The sequence below is a fragment of the Vigna angularis genome, chromosome 11 (assembly GCF_016808095.1).
Source record: "Vigna angularis cultivar LongXiaoDou No.4 chromosome 11, ASM1680809v1, whole genome shotgun sequence".
Lineage (NCBI taxonomy): Eukaryota > Viridiplantae > Streptophyta > Magnoliopsida > Fabales > Fabaceae > Vigna > Vigna angularis.
The window spans coordinates 9,058,154-9,078,609 of NC_068980.1; the positions used below are offsets into that span (position 1 = coordinate 9,058,154).

A 20,456-nucleotide genomic window follows, 5' to 3' on the forward strand; every position below is an offset into this window, starting at 1 on the left:
CTTCAACGGATGTTGACATCCGTTCGTTCACATATTTTATATATTATTTTATTATTTTTATTAAAAAAAAAAAAAATTTCAATGTGGCGACATCCGTTAACGGATTGCCACATCCGTTTTAACATCCGTTTTAAAATTATTTTGATTATTATTTAAATAATAATTATTTTATTAAATAAAATAAAATTAATTCATAAATAATTAAGTAATAATTTTAAATTAATTAAATAATATTTATATATAATTTAAAATATAATAAATTAAAAACTAAAAATTTAAAAAGAAAAAACTTCATAGATCTGTTTTAATAAATTTTTAAAAACTATTTTATTATTTAAATAATAATACATAAATTAAATTAATAATAATTATTTTATTAAATAAAATAAAATTAATTTATAATTAATTAAATAAAAATTTTAAAAAAATTAAATAATATTTACATATTAATTTAAAATATAATAAAATAAAAAACTAAAAACTTTAAAAAGAAAAAAACTTTACGAACATCACCACATCTGTTTTAATAAATTTTTAAAAAGTATTTTAATTATTATTTAAAATAATAATACATAAATTAAATTAATTATAATTATTTTATTAAATAAAGTAAAATTAATTTATAAATAATTAAGTAATAATTTAAAAAAAAATTAAATAATATTTATATATTAATTTAAAAACTTAAAAAAACTAAAAATTAAAAAAAAAAAAAAAACTAAACGGATGTGGTTGAAGAATTTTTTCTTCAACGGATATCGACATCCATTCAAGAGAAAAAGAGGAGATATAGGATATTTTAGAATATAAAGGATAGTTTTAGAATTTAAAAAAAGTTGTGGTGGTGTAGGGAGTAACCCTATGTTAGTAAGAAATATAGTTAAGAGAGAAGGCCCAAATGTTTAAGGAGAAGAGAACCGGCTTTGGGAAAACATAACATGCATTTTCATTTCATTTTCATTTTCGTCTCTTGCATCTCGCGGAAGCCATTTTCGATCTGTTGTGCTCTGTGGAAGGCGGTGGATGGCAAAAAACAACAAGTACGCCTCTATTAACTTCAACCACATCTACGAGAAATCCACAGCCACCAACCCTCATAATAGGAACCCTTCTCATTCCGTTTCTCCTTCCTCTTCCTCCTACTCCTCCGCCTCCTATTCTTCAGTCTCCGCCCCCAACAAAGCCCATGGCCGCATCCTCGTCTTGACCCGTCCCACACCCAAACCCCTCACGCCTCCCACCCCGCAACCCCAACTCCACCACCAACCGCCACCCAATCCGATCCATCAAACCCAGGACCAGCCGGAACCGTCACCGGACGCGATCTCGCTCCGCCCACTCGGTCGAACTGGCACCGCTTCCTCACTCTCGTCTCTCCCGGTTATCAACCACGACAACAAGGACATGCCCTCTCCGCCGCCCAAGTCCAACAAGTTCGTGCCGCCGCACCTCCGGCCCGGGTTCGTGCCCAGGGAGGAGACCCCACCTGGGCCGGGCTCGCTTCGGCCCAACGGGCGGCCCAAGTCTGGGGGTGGGCATGAGAGGATAAGAAGGGGTGGGCAGGATGCGGGGATCATGGGCCGCGGGAGTCGGCCCAATTCCAGTGGATGGTATGTTAACGTCGTTGCTTGTTTGTTCTTTTTTGTTCTTGTGGATGGTATGTTAACGTCGTTGCTTGTTTGTTCTTTTTTAATGAATTGTTTTGGGTTTGATCGTTGTCGTTTTGTGGTGGTAGGCATCACCAACACCATTGACAATATTGTTCAATTGTTTTTTACTTGGACTGTATGAATGATTGGATTATTACGTGTTTTGCTGGATTAGAATTTTCCTTGGCCTTTTCAGAGTTTTGATGAAGGTATTAGAAGAAAATGAAAGCATATTCTCCTTAAATTAAAGATTATATGTGTTAAATTGTAAAAGCCATTGCAAAATCTGATTTTTAACTCATGCAAACTAATTGTAATTTACAAAAGAAATCTATTTCTTTTCTTCTTGAATGCTTACAAAAGTTCCTTGTAGACAAATCTTTAATGAAGTTTTACATCTTAACGGTGAAAGTTGTAATAAAACTGTTTTATGTCCTGTTTTATCGAACAACATATTGGTATACTGATCATGGAGCATATGGATAATGGGTTTATGATCAATTTGTCGGTACGGTTAATTTACATCATCTAAACTCACCATATCTATATTATACTTTGAGTAAATGAATTGGGTAGCTAGATTATCTTCTCCGTATACATTCAACTTTTCATTTAATATTTTTGTCCATAATAGGTAAAAGGGTATCCTAGTAGTACGACAAACTGTGGACTTTGTTGGTTATATTGTGCATGAATGAGATCTTAGTCAGTTTTCGCGTGGCTTTGACAAAAATGTGTTTTGTGCAGAATGGTTATGAAGTTGAATTCTTTTCCGAGGACGAAGACGAACACATTTTACTACAGAGACGGGTTCTCTATACCAATTCAGTGTTCTTTGTCTCTCTGGAACTGACATCAATTTTCACAAGGCATCTCAAATCACCGAAGACGAAAACTGACCAGATTGCAGATTTTCAACACATAATGTCCCAACCAATAGCCAAATTTGTAGGCTTTTAACACCCAAGTTCTTCTGTTGGTGTTTGGCCCTCTTTAACACGTGCCAACACGGTGTAGAATTCATACCTATATTTTCAATTCCTGGCTAAACTTTTTTTCTTACTGTTCTGAAAGACACGCCTTCTGTACTTTGAGCATATGTTTTACAGGAGGTCCCATCGTTTTTTACTGTTGTGTTGTATTGTTTCAGATTGAATGTTATTTCAGCCAAGGCCCGTTCATTCATTAGTTAGACGCATTACCTTGTTTTTTTAAGTTCCTATAAATGCTTTACACATGAGATTTTCCACCCAGTGAAAACTGGAAAAGTGTACCTAAACCATAGGTGACCAATAATAGATTACACAGTGACTGCTGCTGCATTTTAAGTTGGAATATTGTAGATGAAGCCCACAATTATTTTTTATGATGTTGATTGTTTCCTTAGTATGTCATTGCATTTTTTATATTGTAAAATCGTGAGGTCATTGTCAGAAGTCATTGCCATTTTTTTAGCCGTCCAATTGTCTGCCATTTTCATCAACATTGTTAATCTTTGTCAACCAAAGTGCTGTTTGAGTTTCTGAAGTCTTTTTTTATTTTTTGCATTCAAACAAAATGCTGACGTCACGCTAGTACTGAGTGATGATTATCCATATCTATAAATGTAAAATATCAAACTTTACACGCTACTTTTGGTATTATCTTTGTTATGATTGAATGAAGTGGTTTTGATTTATTCTGAAGTAGGTTTAGCTTCTTCTATTTCTGATGAGTAAAATATTGAAATAGATAGAGACTACCCTCATGCACCAACGCATTAGTAAAAGTGGTGTCATGCGAGACATAGACAGTTTAAAAAAATAATGTTATGTCATTAAAATTATTGTCTAAACCTTCTACGCAAGTCCTCAAGTCGCCTCTCCATCTTTTTGATTTCAGCACATCTAACTAATATAAAATAATTCTCAAGTAATTAACTTTCCACTGTAATTATTTAATAAAGAATAGATTGTTAGCTAAACTTCTATATAGTTTAGATTTGAATTGAGTTTTATCACAAACATTTTAAACTCTTGCATTTATGTGAATTTTATTGTATTTTTAATTTTAGAGCATTTTATATCTCTCTGAGAGTTTTCTCTAATTTTAAATGATTTAATGGCGTGAAATGAATGAACACTAACATAATTTCGCATTGAACTAAATGCATACTTCGTTTACTTACCACGTAAGCGAGGTAACTTCATACAACTTAAATCAATGAAATTCAATGATATTTTTGAAAGAAAAACTCAGAAACAATATTACTTGATAATGCACTGTTTTAAATATCATAAATGAGCATTTAATATTGTTTGTATTGTTGTTTGATATTTTCTCCCAATTAGGATCAATCCAAAAAGAAAGCTTTAAGAATGTTTTTTAAAATATCTCACATAATTAAAAGAGACTAAGTGACAAGAAGTGCAACATTCTAAGAGAGGAAAATATCTAGCATAGCAATTTTAAAAGATACATCATAGTTAAGAAGAAGTCTCACTCACAATGTCTTCATGTTATATGAGAGGATTATTCCTAGTGGATGATTAAAGGGCATATGTACATTAAACTCACACTCTATAGTTCATGGATCATCATAACAAAATGTGCTATTATTGTATTGAGACTCGATGTATAATAGTTACAAGAATACTACAACATTCATGTAGTTAGTCAACAAAGTCAAATGTTATATGCTTTTTCTAAAAATAAATAAACAATTCATATAAGTTGAAAATTATTATGGAGATATGATAATTTATACGTACCAACTATGAAGGACATGAAGATGAAGATGTCCAATTCATAAAATTTATTACTCTCGCCATGCAATATGAAAGTCTCAGCATTATGGAGGTTGAGACTCTAAACAACATTTTTAAACGTAGATTCTACTTAATAAATTGGAAATATTAGGACATACCTCTTAGACACAAATCAACTTAAGATATTAAATAATTTTTTATACTCTAATAGTCTCACATTATTTAATAATCAGATATTAAATAATTTTTTTAAAGTCTATCAATACTTTAAATATAATTATTGATTCTAACATTAGTATCTCAGCCAACTTGAGATTTGAACAAATATGTTTAATGTGTGGTAACCCAAAACTATAACTAACCCAATAGGGTATGTAACTTGAAGACATTGATATAAGATGGACTCTTAGATATTCTAATGGTTCATGAAGTTTTTCTTTAGGTCAAATTCAACAAAAATAAATGCATATAAAGTTTTGGAGATTCAAGCAAACAAGAGAAAAAAAAAATTGTTGTCCTAAGGAAAGATGTTCTACTACAATAACAGGAAGAAAAATAGTTTAATGTTATTTTGAAAAGATTCTACCAAGATAATGCAACTTAGAAGAAAAAAAAAAGCCAATCTGTATCCTATGACACATAGAAAGTGAAACTGAGATAACAGTTCTTAAAATATTCTTCTTCTTCGTTTCTTGTTTCTTTTTCCTTTTCCTTTTCTTCATCTTAAAAAAAATGGAAAATTGAACTTACCTTCCTTTAAATTACACACTCACTTTTATATTACAACATACACTCACTTATACCTCATTTATACTTTTAATAAAATAAATAAATGACAAATAAACTTATATTCGTAGATATTATTCAAATTTGTTTAAATGTTAATGGAGAATACTCATATTAATAAGATATTAGTATCATTTATGAGTAATATCTGAATGTTTAAAACAAATACAAAATGATGATAAATATTTACATATTTATCTTACTCTTATCCTCATACTTTAAAATTAGTAAAACACTTTATTTTTATTTGGTATTCTATTTTAATATTTTTGCAATTATGTTTATAATATAATTTTGAAAAAAGACATTTTGTGTGATTTTCATAAAATACATAAACAAAATATTTAATAATTTAATTTAATATTTTATAATTTAGTGCAAAGAAGAAATATATTTTTTATAATAATTTGAGAACTGAAATCATATTTAATTTATTTTTTTTTAACTTTTATCAATAAAAAATATTAAAAACCAAAGTTAAAATTCACCAAATTTTCAAGGACTATCAAACAGTTTAAACCTGTATTATTTTTTGATCATGTAACTCTGTTTTCTTTATCGATCACCATGTCCAGATAAATAAGACAGAAGAAGGAAGATATTTGAATATAGAAAACCTGTATTATGATCAAAATGAAGGGCTGTTGATGTGAATAGTATACGCGAGCAACCAAAAATTGAAGAAAATAAAACAATGGGTAGACAGAACATCCTGTTATAGTGCATAATCAACACCTTTTGTATCTCAAACAAACTATGTGGAACAGCATCCACTCTTTTTAACAGCTGAAACATCCTCTTTGGTTCCAAGAACAATGGTTTCCCCTTTGGGCAAGGATGTTGCATGAGATTCATCCACTGTCTCAAGTGTTTTCCTACTCACAACATTGTATATCTGAGTCAGCACTTCTGTAAAAGCACTGTCCACATTCAAGGACTCAAGGGCAGAGGTTTCCATGAAGAATATCTTCTCTTTTTCTGCATATTCTTTGGCTTCATCAGTTGACACTGCACGCAAATGTCGAAGATCTGCCTTGTTTCCCACCAGCATCACCACAACATATGCTTCTGTGTGATCCCTAAGCTCCTTCAACCATCTCTCAACGTTCTCAAACGTCACGTGTCGAGTTACATCGTACACAACCAAAGCACCAACTGCTCCTCGGTAATATGCACTTGTAATAGCACGATATCTGTGGTAAGGAAAACAGAAAAAGGACTTTTAGTTTTCATTTACCAGTCACAAATCATAGGAAATGTAAGGTTCAGGAATAGTCATATATACAGATTTATGGAGTTTAGATTAGCAAGTACAACGTGGTAGATTTGAAAATAAAAACATTGCAAGTTATCAGTCTAAGACTTTTGTACAATGTGTTGACCAAATTCAATTGCAGTATTTGGCAGATGAAAATATACTAAAGAATGTTGTTAAATCGCACTTCTTATACCAGTAGTAAATTTAAGTAATCTGCTAAGAATCACTTAATTATGTATTTGATTAAATTAGAACTTCGTGCTCCTAAAATAATAGAGGACTCTGCATTTAACTGGTCAATGACAGAGGACTCTGCATCTCTTCATTTCAACAAAGATTAACAACACGTGGAAATCAAATCACTTGGCTCCTTTTCAATGAGAAAATATTGTCATTCTGGATTTTTGCAGAGAATTTTGCACGCATTCACACATCTGGCAATTTTAGAATTGTTGGATCAAGATCGGATCACTAATATTTCATCAAGATAAATCAGCATTGTAATACACATTAGGAATGTGAGTTGTCCACTCTCGATATGCTTCGCGTTATGTAAATAAATATCCAGCAATTCTGGAGAAAAAGGTGTTATTTTTCAATTGAAAAGATAAAGAAAGAGACACGTGATCCCAATCCAAATCTATGCATGTTTCGTAGATAGAACAACAGATCCTGTCAGACAAAGAAACCCTGACAAATTGAACAAACTATAACTTTTTCATGTCTTGAAAACCTTCCCTAACCAACAGCAACCATATATTACAGAACACAGTCAAATCAGGCCTCAGTTCTTCGATCAGTGTCCTGATCACACGATCAAAACCAAGAACCCCACAAAGATCCAACTATTCAAATGCAAAACTAAGACAACCCATCAAGATTAAATTAAAGCAAGAATGACATGCATATCGAGAAAGCGCAAAAGGTGAGACCTTTCTTGGCCGGCGGTGTCCCAGATTTGAGCCTTGACGAGTTTGCTATCGACGGGGACGCTGCGGGTGGCGAATTCGACGCCGATGGTGGATTTGGTCTCCAAGCTGAACTCGTTTCGCGTGAATCGAGATAAGAGGTTGGACTTTCCAACGGCAGAATCACCGATGAGGACGAGCTTGAACAAGTAGTCATAGTCTTCGTCGGCACCCATTGAGTTTGGGTGAAGGAAAAGCAATGGAGGGTGAAAGAAAGGAAATTGATTTCAGGGAGTAAACGGGTGAGTTTATTATATGTTGTAAATTGCTGAGCATTGTGGTTATAGCAGACACGGATGGAGAGAGAGAGAGAGAGGTGTATGTGTAGCGTGTACGAGGAAGGCAGGCTTTGGCTGTTGGAGGGAGAAGTATTCAAAATGACTCTTCTCCTACTTTCCTACGTTTTTCTTCAATATTATAATAATAGTAGTATAATAATAATAATAAAATCACCTTTCAATTTAAAATTACCATATTTTTTTATATAAAATAGTTTTATGACCTTCATTCACACTGATATTATGAGGATGGCATAACTCCATCTTGTTGGAAAAAAGAGCATTGTGGTTGAAGTGTATGCTTTGGAGGAAAACAAGACCTGGTTTCTTACTTCTTTATCTCGAGGAAAGAAAGTCATTAGTTGCAAATCACTTTTTTTTTTAAGTAAAATATAAGGAAGAGAGACTTGTAAATTTCTAAAACTTTACACAAATATTAATTTTGTTGCTAAAGATTTTACTTAAATTAAAGAAATAATAGACTGTATGAAAATATTTAACTCATTAGTAAAATTACTATTATAATATATGTCAATTTTTCTATGAATACATTAATAAAACATATTTTTCATCTTTAAAGCCAGCGTTAGTGTTGGTTTAGTTTTTTTTTTAATATATAAAATTACGGACTATTTAAATTTTATAAAAATTATGAAAATACCAGCTATGATGTCTTCACACGATTTCAATTGATGGAGTATTACATTTATATGATTTTTGTTTCAATCACTACATTCTCAACTTAGAAGTCGTTGAAGAACTGATAACTTCTAATTTTAATAAAAAGTTGTCTAAGTACAATATATATAACCGAATTATCATAAGTTTAATTGAAACACATTTTGTAATTGAAATGATCATTTTGTAATTGAAATGATCTCATAGAACTTGAAAAGAAATATGGAAATTTTAGTGAAGTATCTGAAGAGCTCGATGGAACATGAACTTAGTAGAATTGTTTTATGAAAATTGAAAAATATTTTATTCTTAAACAACTTTTTATTGAAATTAAAATTGTAAGTCCTCTAATGACTTTCACCGAGCTTTTCATATGTTTAACTAAACTCTTCACATATGTTTACCGAGCTCTTCACTTGTCTATCGAGTTCCAAATTGACCGCATGTTGAATGATACACACAGAAAAAATCATCTAAGAATATACAACTTCTTCATTTCAAGTTATTCTATCTCATATAACTTGTTTTTCAATAATTATTTTAAAATTTACCTATTATTGCAATTTTGGCACATTTTTATCTATTTTAATAAAAAAAACATATAATATTATTAAATTTATTTTTGTAATTACCATACTTATCTATTTTAATAAAAAAACCGTGTCAGTTTAGATAATATTATTAAAGTGTATGTTTTAAAACTCACACTTCAATTATGATTTTACTTTTTAAAAACATCTCAAAATATTAAAAAAATATATATTTAAGTTAAGTTTCAAAATAATAATGTTTTTGATAAATATAAGTAATATTTTTGAGAATAGAGTTTTGTTTTTGGATGAAAAAGATTGTTGTTCTTTTCGCCATATCATGAGGGCTCGTACCATTAACAGGTTGATTGACTCCCAAATCCTATTGCATATACGTTTATATTAATATGTATAGTTTTAAAATTAATTTATTATAATTAACATAAAAGACTATAATTTAAAAAAATAATTATAAATTCTGTATTGTGTTGTTTGAAGGAACTAAATATTTAACAAATTGCAATTTAAGTTTTGAACATTTACAAGTTATAATAATAATTGAATAGTTTAACATAAGTAAAAATAAAAATTCTCTCAAATCATAATTCTAGAAGTATTAATTAAGAGATAAAAAGTATTCACGTGATTAAACATGTTTTTAATGTGTATACAAACTAGAGGTACTATTTAAGAGATACAAAATATTTATAGTATATATAGTTATTATCATTATTATTATTATAATTAAATTCAGTGGACCAATGGGTGAACTCACAAATCTCTAATTTGAGTTTAACGTTTTTAGTGGACTAAAGGTTATAAACAGACTAATGTAACCATTTTTGTAGTCTCTATCATTTACAAAAAAAAATTAAAAAATTATATATCATTATTTCACTTACCTTTTTTATAAATATTAAATTATTTGAAAGTATAATTAATCTTTGACTCTAATTTTAAGGTTAAAATACATGAGTTAAAGTTAATGTTCAAAATAAAAATAAAAATATTACTCTTTCCAGTTCATCAGTTCAATTAATTATTCATCTGTCATTTAATTTAATTTTAATTTTTATTTTATTTTAATTTAGTTTCACTAAAATGGTAATTGTAACATCCCAAAAATACAGTCTAAAACTATATGATAGAATAATTACATTGAAAAATATTACAGATCAGTCTTACATTAAAGAGAACGTACGGTAGTGGCCAAACGGTCTTACAGAAAGACCAGAAATTAAAAACCGAACATCATAATGTAATTCCCGACCAAACGGTTTACAAGATACTATACCGAACGGTCCTATCAAAAGAAAAGGGAAAAGGTGATCGAGCGATCACCTTATATCAAACTACTATTGACCGAACGGTTCTACTGCTCGGTCTTAACTTCTACCTCTACTAAGTTATCTTCCTCCAGCGCCTCTTCCAGCAGCTCGTCTCCTTCTGCTCACATCCACACGGATGATCATTGCAACAGAAGGACAACCGAACGTACAAAACAGACAAGACAGGAAATACAGGGTAAACTTATGTAATTTAATTCATGTATAAACATATATTTCACACAATCAACCAAACAATATAATTCATCATTCGTTCATGTGCAAGCCTAATACTAGACTGACTGTCCGAACTGTATGAAATCTGTGTAGCTACGACGTTCGTGCACCCGGGTGATGTAGTAACTGGGATACCCTCAACAGCTGCCACCCGAGGTTAGTCCTATCTGTCCAAATTAACCATAAGGACTAGGACCTCCTGCCGTTCCCACACATGACCTACCCTCCTCTACGTGAGGACGAGTACTCACGGAACATCAGGATGAACCGCCAGCTTAGCATGCCCACATTCATACTTTACCAATTCCAATATACATTCATGAGTCATTCCTCCCCGAAACGCTCGTCCATAATCCAAAACATTTCATCCATATCATATTCTCTTCGTCTTTCATTTATAGTAATCTCAATTAAACCATTCGTTCAAGATCACTAAAAGTACCACATATCGAACGTTAAACTTTAGCCTTTAACTAGACCGAACACTTGAAGTGTGATCGAGAGGTTTCCCGTTCCAGAACAGACTAAGGCTGAGGGTTACTATCAGGTTAAGAAAGAAACCGAGTGCAATAGATATCGTAAGAAACGAATGTTAATTACAAAGTGGGCCAATTAAATGAACTGACCCTTGTGAGCTCAAACCGAACACCGAAAAGGCCATGCCAAGTGCTAATATTCTAGGCCAAAACCAATGGATACAGACTCTTCAAGACATCCAAGGAATAATACTTAGAAGAATTCACATGAAGAAACCGAACGCCTATAAATACTTATCTTATTTGAGTTTAGCATCAAGAAATACGAATGTCAGTCAATGACCGAACACGATAGAGAGAGAACTCTATTGAAGTTGGACGAACGCTATTTTCATCAAGATAGATTATAAAAAGAAAAGAGAATGAGCGCTTGGTGTAAGACCGAACACTACTCAGTACGAGCGCTTGGTGTAAGACCGAGCACTACTAAACTTATAGTAGAAGGTTTGATAACTGTAATAAGATACCATTTGGAGTAGTGTTTAAGAATAAACGAAAATATATACAAAAACATATATATATATATATATATATATATATATATATATATATATATATATATATATATACACTTAAGTTTGTAACCGAATACCAAGAACAACTATGCTTGGCCGAACGCTCATGCACAGTATTTCGAAACGAAGACACTCGTCCTCAATTAGGATTCTTCCCAAATGAGAGAATCCAATTCCAACCAAGTTCACTAGAAAAACCGAACGGTGACCGTTCAGTGACGAACGTACTCTTTCATAGGGAAATTTCATACTTAGAAATCATTTATCTCAATTCAATTTCTCAACATTTATCTACATAACTTCATACATCCATATCATAGAAATTTCATATATTTCATACATCAGAACATAGCAACCATCATATTTCGTATAGTCAAACATCTCAACAATCATGCTTCATTTTAATTTAGCAACTCAACGAACGTTCATGCAATACAACAACATACAAATTAAATTAGATAAGCTTCCCTTACCTCTGAGCATGAACAAACGTTCCTAGATGTAGAAATACGGTTCGCCCTACCACAAGTCCTTCTACCCTCAACACTCAACAATTCTCCAAAACTAAACCAATCAAGACCAAAAATGGTTCAGAACGAGATGAACTCATGAAATTCAGAACATTGGTTTACATGTGCCAGAAAACGAACAGCTAAAGAGGAGAAGAACTTACCAGTTCAGAACCCGAAACCGATCGGTTCAAACTGAAGCTCTTGACGCCGGAAGTGCTTCTATGGTGTCTGAACGGAGATCGGAGAAGAAGAAGGGTGAGATTTCGTAGAGAGAAGATGAAGGAGATGTAGTGAGAAGGAGGAGAAAATGAAATATCAGAGTTTGGAAGAGAGGTTGCATGCAGAGAATGACGTAGATTTATGAAAACTCAAAGTTTTCCTTCCAACGTCAAAAACGGAAGTCCACTCAGCTTCCAACACCTCCTGTCCATCATCTGAGTGTCGAACCCCCCTCTTGACACGTGAACTCCCCTAAAACTAATTCTGAATGTGTTTTAAATGGTTCTGACAATAATAAATAACAAAGTTTAGAAATTAGAATGCATTAAATTATTAAGTCAGAGAATATCATTAATTAATTAATTATATTGATTGAAAAGACCATTGGAAAGTTATCGAAAGTTCAAGGCACATAAATAATAACTTTTTATTAATTAATATATTAATATAGTATATACAAATTGATAAATATGTATGGAATAAGGATACGTCTCTGAAATTTTCATCTCCAAGGTAGGTTTAATTAAACTATTTCATAAATAGTTTTAAGAGAGAAGAATAAAATAAGTTTTTTCTTAAACTAAAATTAGTTTACATATTTAGATTAGTTAATAAGTTAAAAATAATGTATATTAGTTATTGATCACTTTGGCAATTGCTAATATTTTGATTTTTTCTAAAATACTATGATAATTATTAATTTACTATCTCAAACTTTTGATCTAGTCAATAACTAGTCCGAGTTTTAAAATACTGTTTATTTTTTAAAAATATAATGATTCAAACTTATATGTATATCGACTTTTACTTCTTTTAGATCAGTTTCATGAATTTCACTAGTTCAAAAAATATCCCATTCATTAAAGTCAATATTTTCACTACAGGTTAAAACTGAAAAAAAAATCTGCTTTAATGATAATAGATTCGATGATTTATAAATTTTTGTTATTCCATTTATTAACACAAATTTAACTATTACCAAAACAAAAAATAAATGAAAAATAACATACAGATGACAAATTTTTAGTGATAGTTTTAAAGATTTTGTTGATATTTTTTGTTGTTCAGTAATAAAGTTTAAAATCTTTATTAATATAATAAATATATGTTTATGAAATGTTAATATTAATATTTTCAAATTCTATAATTAAAAAGACTTAATAAATTTTGTAGTACCGTATTATTTAGTATCTCTATTAAACCGATTAAAACAAATAATATTATTTTAATACGTTCTTTTTAATATAAAAGTAAATCCATTTACGTATCTAAGTTCAGGTTCATAGCTATAGAAAACTCCTGCAACATTTTGTTACGCGTAGAAGGAGAAACTTCATCCATCTGATCGCATAATAATAGTGTTATACTTTTCTTTCATGAATCGGTCGTAACTTTTGAATTCAAAATACTACTATTCTACGGTATTGATTCATCATAAAATATTCATCATTTTCATTTCACATTCAAGACGAAAAAGAAAGCTTAGCTAAGCCATTGATGTGTCACGAAAACCTGCTTCCAAGTTGAAATCCAAGTTCGTCACAATCACTTTTCCGCAATGTTGATCCAGCCAGAGAGAACAACATTTTTCTGCTTATTCTTTTGGTTACACCAATCATATTTGTTAGAGTCTGATTCTTTTAGACGTAAAAGTTATTATAATATTTTTTTATCTTTTTCACTAAATTATTTTTTATTTACGTGGATAAAAATATAATTTAATATATTCCTTATTGTTAATAAAATAAAATCAATTTATAAACATAAAATTAATTCGCGCCAGGTAGGGGTCGAACCTACGACTTTCTGCTTAGGAAACAGACGCTCTATCCACTGAGCTACAGGCGCTTGGATGTTAGTACGCTCTTTAAAAAACATTATATATTTACTTTTGTATAAAATAAATGAGAGAGAAAAGAAAATGAAAAATAATGATGCAGGCCCTATCATTTTCACCGTTCATTCTCCATATATCAGCATTTAAAATTTTGGAGCTTAGAGTAATTAAGATTTATATATTTCAATATTTGTAAAAGAGTTAGGTATTTTTATGTGATACATTGAGTGAGATATCATTTGATATTTTATTCTCAATTTGATTTCACAAGGTGATAACCAATATGTTATTTTGTATGTCATGTTAGCGGATTAACTTTGTTAATGACATCATCCATACAAAAAACTAATGCAAAAGATAGCTAAATCTTATATATCTAGATATTTTAATGCCAATATTTTATAAATAAACTAGAAAGTAACCTATGTCTTCAAATATTAAGACTATTCAATTCATGATAAACAAAAATCATAAATAATAATAATAAGTAAAATAACAATTCAAAAATTTGAAGAGTATAGTTGAAATTTCTTTTTGCTATTTCATATTGTATTTCATGATACAATGATAGAAAGAAAAAAATAATGATGATAAAGTTGATAATATAAAAGTTGGATTGTTTTCAAGTTGGTGTGCATGTATATATTATTCTCTTGCATTTTGATGTGTTGTGAAATAAGTTGGTGAGTGAGGTTGCTTTTTGTGGGGAACAAGAATGATGAAGATAGAAGTAATAGACATTTTAGTACCTAAATAAGTAAGCTTTTGATGATGAATTAATGTAGGATGTACAAGACACCAATGCCAACCAGACCAAAGTAGACTTTGCTTGCACCTGGTCCTCCCTATATATATATATATATATATATATATATATATATATATATATATATATATATATATATATATATATATATATATATATATATATATATATATATAAGTAGTTCAATCAATATAGATAACTGATAACTAAGAAGGAACAATCACAGCAATAACTTGACATGATGTTATTGCTTTTTATGTGAATTCAGACTTGAAAATCAATAATGATTCTAGCTGCTTAACTTTTTGGTCCCGGTTAAACATAAATGACAAAGGTAGTACACAACTATGGTTATTGCAGCTGGTGAAGGATTTGATTAACGGTTAACGACAAAAGTCATGATAGGAAGTTTAACCATAAGTTAGAGGAGAGAACAGTGCTAAGAAAAACAAACAAGTTGAGCGGCGCAGCAGTGATGATTAATGCTATTATTATACTTTCTCATCACAAAATTTATCTTTAATTGTATATGTAGAGTGCATTGGATCATCATTTGGATCCACCAACAAGAAAATATATGAGAAAACGGAAAGAGGGTAGAGGGTGGAATACATATATTTCAAAAGGTCAATGCAGAAAGAGAGAAAGGAAAACTTAGAAGAAGGTTACACGAATGTTACAGATGCAAATCAAACATGTACTCCGATTAAAGGAAAACGCAGGATCTGTTCTTCTTTCGTTTTTTCTTTGGCTTTGGTGGCTGTAAAACAACCTTGATTGCAGCATCAAACACAGCCTTCACATTCTGAAATGTTGCAGCATAGACATCAGATTAGGCTAAAATTGTGTACTTTCTTTCAAGCATGTTGCACAAGTTGATACATTATTAATTAACTTTAATAATGCCATACACTATCAGACAAATGATGCTGTGTATTGTTTACCAAATTCAATGTCTTGGAGAAAGATATTTCACAAACAAATTTTAGAAAACAAAAATAATTCACAAGAGTGGTCTGACATCTGCAGCAAAATGACTAAAGTGTATTGGTTACTATACAGTTACGTTAAAAAAATGTTTGCACTGTATATATATACATTTTATCATTGATAGAGAAAATTTTTAGGTTAAATGATCTATTAAAATGAAGTTGATACTATTTTGTTTGTGGAACCACTTATTTGTCCTTGGTTAGATGGTGCAAAAGTGGCTAAAATAAATGCTGTGGACAAATTGGTTTTGAATATCCTAATGTGGTCAATATTGAAACTATAATTGGTACATGTTCTGCTATAACAATCTCCCTATGATAACCGATTATCCCGTAAGTTAAACAATTTGGTACGATTTTATATTGAATCTGCAATAGGACCCTTCTAATGCAATTTGCTTAGAATGTATCTAAAATTTTGTCTATCTATAAGCACTGAAAAATCAGAACCTGCTGAGTCTTTGAGCTGCATTCTATGTACACAGCAGCACCAATCGCCTTCTTCAGCTCTTCTCCCTGCTAAACATTTACAGCATTCAGGTGTACTGAAAACAAAACCAGAAAAAAAAAATTCTGTGCCACAGACAAGAAAATGGTCTTTGTTAGAACATAGAACATGAGTGACTTGCCTGGACAGTAGTTATAGGTGTGGCTCCGGGATGATCAATCAAATACTGCCTGTCTTCCCTCAAGTCTGCAGCAAATTATAAGATCACCTTAACTAAGAGATGATTGCACAGATGAACTTGTATGTAGCTTAAATAATACCAAAATATGAATTAATTTTCATAGTATTAGCTGATACCAAGTTTGGTTCCCACAAGTACAATTGGCACAGTTGGGGCATAATGTCTCAGCTCAGGAATCCACTGCATAAAATGGGTCTAGTGTCAGATTCTATTGGCAAGAATTATACCATATCACAGTTCACAGACACATTTGTGATGTTATGTGTCAGTAGGTGTAAATGTGTCATCACAGAGGGAGAATTAAGAGGCTTGCAGAAGAACCTTCTTAGAGATATTTTCATAGCTGGCTCTACTGAGGAGGGAAAATGCCAGCAAAAACACATCAGCTCCTCTATAGCTCAAAGGCCTAAGCCTGTTGTAGTCCTCCTGTCCTGAATTTATGAAGCTACAGTAAATGAGTAAGGGATGGAAAAACAGTAGCTATATCAGGAATTAAGGAGTTTAATTTCATCAATATCTACTTTTAGTGAACAAAACCTTCTTTTCACCAAAATATGTAAACTATGCACATTACAGTAAAAGTATACAACTGCTTGGTGATATAGTAACTAGAAGTTTTGTTACATACCAGCAGTGTCCCATAATCCCAGGTTAATTGTGCTTCCATCAACCACCACATTTGCACTGAAGTTGTCAAACACTGTAGGCACATAGTCCTGGTTTTTTTTTGCAGAAAGAAAAAGTGAACTTTTGTATTGACCAAGCACAGGACATTCAAACAGCTAAAAATCATGCATTGCCATACCGTGGGAAACGTGTTGCTGGTGTAAGAGATGAGCATACAGGTTTTTCCCACGGCTCCATCTCCCACAGTAACACACTTGATGAATCTTGCAGTACTCATTTTCAAGTTCCTGTGGTTTCCTCACCTCACATCACATGAAATCTCCCTTTAGCATTCCATTGCTCTCATGACTTTGAGTTGCTTAGCTTCTTTCAATTGAGGAATTGGAAATAAAAACGAAACAATGCAGAGAAATGGTTAGAAAGAAGGGTGAGAAGGTTAGAAGGGTCAATTTGAATTTTGAAAAGAAATGGAGGGATGATCAGCATTTAATAAGCCAAGTCCCTCAGCACCAACTTTAGTGACCCTCTTTTATCTTGTCCATTATTGCATTTGGCTTTCTGTTTCTTTAAGGGGAAGGCCAGAGCAGCAAAAGAGTTGTTTGGTGCAGTAGTGGTGTTTGTTGGTTAAGTATTGTACAAGGGAGAGAGTGAATAATTAGTATTTAGAACATAAGCATTCATTATCAACATTACGTTAGTCTGAATGGAATGCACTCATATTTTCAAAGATAAAAAAACGTAGTTCAATAAAAAAAACTTCATTAAAAGTTGTTAGTCATGTTTTGGATACTTGAATAGTTAATAAAGCTGATAAATATTTTATTGTAAAGAACAAAAGAAGATAGGCATTGCTGGGGTAATGGCTACAGCAGAACTAATGTTCCAAATGAGAATCATTAATTACAATTGGTGAAAAAGAAAAGTAGATGGTAAAAACTGAAAGTTTGGACATTACCAAACCAAAAGCATGGTATGAAGTTGCACTATGGTGCCGTAAAGCGACACAGACTCCAAATATTGGACAAAGTGGAAGTGGGTGGATGAGTTTGACACTATAGTATGGAAAAAATTATTGATTTTCCAAGTCACCCTGACACTGATCAAATGATGAATCAACGTTCTGTTCTTGGCCTTGGTGGATCTATCCACATCTTTATTGGGTGGTTAGTACTATTGAAGACCCACCAATGTGTTCTTATTTTCATCAGCAAAGCAAACTTTTTGACTTTTAATAATTCTATGTATTCATTAATAATATGTAATTCAGCGCAGTATAATTGAGCACCAACTGTGATTTCATTCATTTGTAAGCAACTAGGATTTTTCTTTTCTTTTTCCAAAAATAAAAGAGAACGATTCCTATCACTGCCAAGTAAAAGCTGTATCTGGTAGTCAAATGTAAACCTCAGTAATGCAAAACTACAATACCATTCGATTCTACAACCTTTTTTCCCTCTTGGTTTGCCTTTCTTTTCACATTCTCCTATGTCTTGGAGTTTGTGATTTTTTACTCTTTTGCTTAATTTTCATGCGCGTCTGACCAACTCACTTGAAGTTAGCTTTAACATGTTGAATGCATCATCATGTGAATAGAGTTTCCTTAAGCAACAGCTCCAATAACCAGGGCTTTAACATGACGATTTAGCATGAAAAAAACTTAGTTCAACCCTGTTTTGCAAGGTAACTACATTACTTTTTAATATATCTCATGACAACCTCAGCACATATATCTGCCATAATAAAAAGGGACAAATCATGTCCCAGCTGAAAATTTAAGCTTTCAATCTGCAAAGCAATATTTGGAATCATTAGTCTGTAAACAGCAATTGTTATTAGATTCAAATATAGTAGAATTTTGGCAGTATAATAAAATACTTTTATACAGTTTTAAAAATCAAAACCTAAATTAAGGAAAAAAAAATTCTACAAATGAATTTGCCTTTCTGAGTTAAGTGATCCAATTTGACATTTGGGAATAACTATCTGCTTGTAAACAAGTGTACTACTAATCAACCCAGTTTCAGGATAGCTGTGTAACAGGTTATCTAGCCTTTTAAAGAATAATAAGAATTTTACTTCATTGACATTATTGAATGGAGACCTTTTGTACACAAGATTCAATGTTTCATGTAAGTTTGTAAACTGATATAAAAAGAAACTGTAAAATTTGATATTCTATTGAATTTGTACTTTATGTATAGTAACATGCTTGTTTTTATTCTCTTAAAACTTAATTGCACTATATTGTATTGAATGAGTAAAACTCTCTGTATAAATCAAATAAACAAAGTTAATTTCAGCTACAACAAATTATAATAACATTTATATTGAACTTTTAGTAATATGTTTATAGTCATCCGTGAGCTCTTATTTGATCAAAGTTGATATGATTCACGATTTTGTGGGTATTAGTAATTTCTCCATTTAGAAAAGCATAACATTTTTTCTTTTTGATTAGACAGATGATAGCAAATTATAAAGCTTATTAATTTGCCTCATTTCAAGAACATGCCTCTATGATTACTTCCATGACTGTCATTATAAAGTAACACAAACAGCCACCAAAAGTTTAACAATCAACAACCTATATAATTACAGGAATCCAGATAAGTAATCAAAAATAAAATTATCAAGGACAATTGTTATTATATATTATTTTAAACGACAAAAGAAAATTAAAGCATATTTGAATGAACATAAAGGACAACAGTTTTTGAGTCACTTCACCAATATCAGATGTTGCTTAGTTAATCAGATAAAAATTACATCAATAGTACATAATATATTATATTTATTAAAATGATTTCGTTACTTTTGTGGTGTGAGGTACAAATGACAATTGGGTCATTTCGGAATAAGGTACTTTAGTCTTATGCTAAGGTTAGAGGATTTTATGATGCTAGACTCAATGACGATTGGGCAACAAGTTCAAATACAGATTGAGACTTTAGGTTCAATGTTGATTACGGTAATGGATTTAATGGGAATCAAGTTATAACAGAGAAAAGTGATAGTGAAGGAAAGACATTCAAAATAAGGTAGTGGAGTTAATTGGAGGTGTTTCAGGTGTAGAGGTGAAATTTCACTTAAAACAATTTTTGTATTGTGTATTTCAATGTAGTTCTTTGTGTGTTGGAGTAATCTATTCACCAACAAATCATGGATACATGTTCCAAGTGTTCTGATATTAAAGTTAGTTCAAGTTAGATCGATAAAGCATTTAATGTCACAACAAAATTTCCAATAATCATGTTTTTGATATGTATTTCTAGTTTTTCTATTGATTTTTTTATTAGGATCAACCTAA

The 20,456-nt window shown here is 31.2% G+C and overlaps 3 protein-coding genes and 1 non-coding gene across 5 annotated transcripts; 1 reads left to right on the plus strand and 3 right to left on the minus strand.

Moving 5' to 3' along the window:
* The first annotated feature begins 838 nt into the window (after positions 1-838).
* On the plus strand, positions 839-2,837 carry LOC108333116 (proline-rich receptor-like protein kinase PERK10). Its single transcript, XM_017568454.2, has 2 exons — positions 839-1,610; positions 2,397-2,837. Coding segments are annotated over exons 1-2 (588 nt in total). The 5' UTR covers positions 839-1,023; the 3' UTR covers positions 2,398-2,837.
* A 2,967-nt stretch (positions 2,838-5,804) lies between these two features.
* On the minus strand, positions 5,805-7,782 carry LOC108332273 (ras-related protein RABA1f). Its single transcript, XM_017567439.2, has 2 exons — positions 7,373-7,782; positions 5,805-6,375 (listed from the first exon to the last, which is right to left on the minus strand). Exons 1-2 carry the CDS (start codon positions 7,582-7,584, stop codon positions 5,937-5,939), a joined length of 651 nt encoding a protein of 216 aa, XP_017422928.1. The 5' UTR covers positions 7,585-7,782; the 3' UTR covers positions 5,805-5,936.
* Positions 7,783-14,013: 6,231 nt separating this feature from the next.
* TRNAR-CCU (transfer RNA arginine (anticodon CCU)) lies at positions 14,014-14,086 on the minus strand. The gene has a single exon. It is a non-coding gene; the product is annotated as a tRNA-Arg (tRNA).
* Positions 14,087-15,298: 1,212 nt separating this feature from the next.
* On the minus strand, positions 15,299-17,705 carry LOC108333100 (rac-like GTP-binding protein RAC2). 2 transcript variants are annotated; one of them, XM_052870633.1, is made up of 7 exons: positions 17,328-17,705; positions 17,151-17,238; positions 16,844-16,953; positions 16,639-16,702; positions 16,463-16,527; positions 16,284-16,352; positions 15,299-15,646 (listed from the first exon to the last, which is right to left on the minus strand). In XM_052870633.1, exons 1-7 carry the CDS (start codon positions 17,424-17,426, stop codon positions 15,548-15,550), a joined length of 594 nt encoding a protein of 197 aa, XP_052726593.1. In that variant the 5' UTR covers positions 17,427-17,705; the 3' UTR covers positions 15,299-15,547. The 2 variants fall into 2 exon arrangements, with proteins under 2 accessions (XP_052726593.1, XP_017423924.1); XM_017568435.2 differs by having other exon boundaries at positions 16,284-16,349; positions 17,328-17,700.
* Between the last annotated feature and the right edge of the window lie 2,751 nt (positions 17,706-20,456).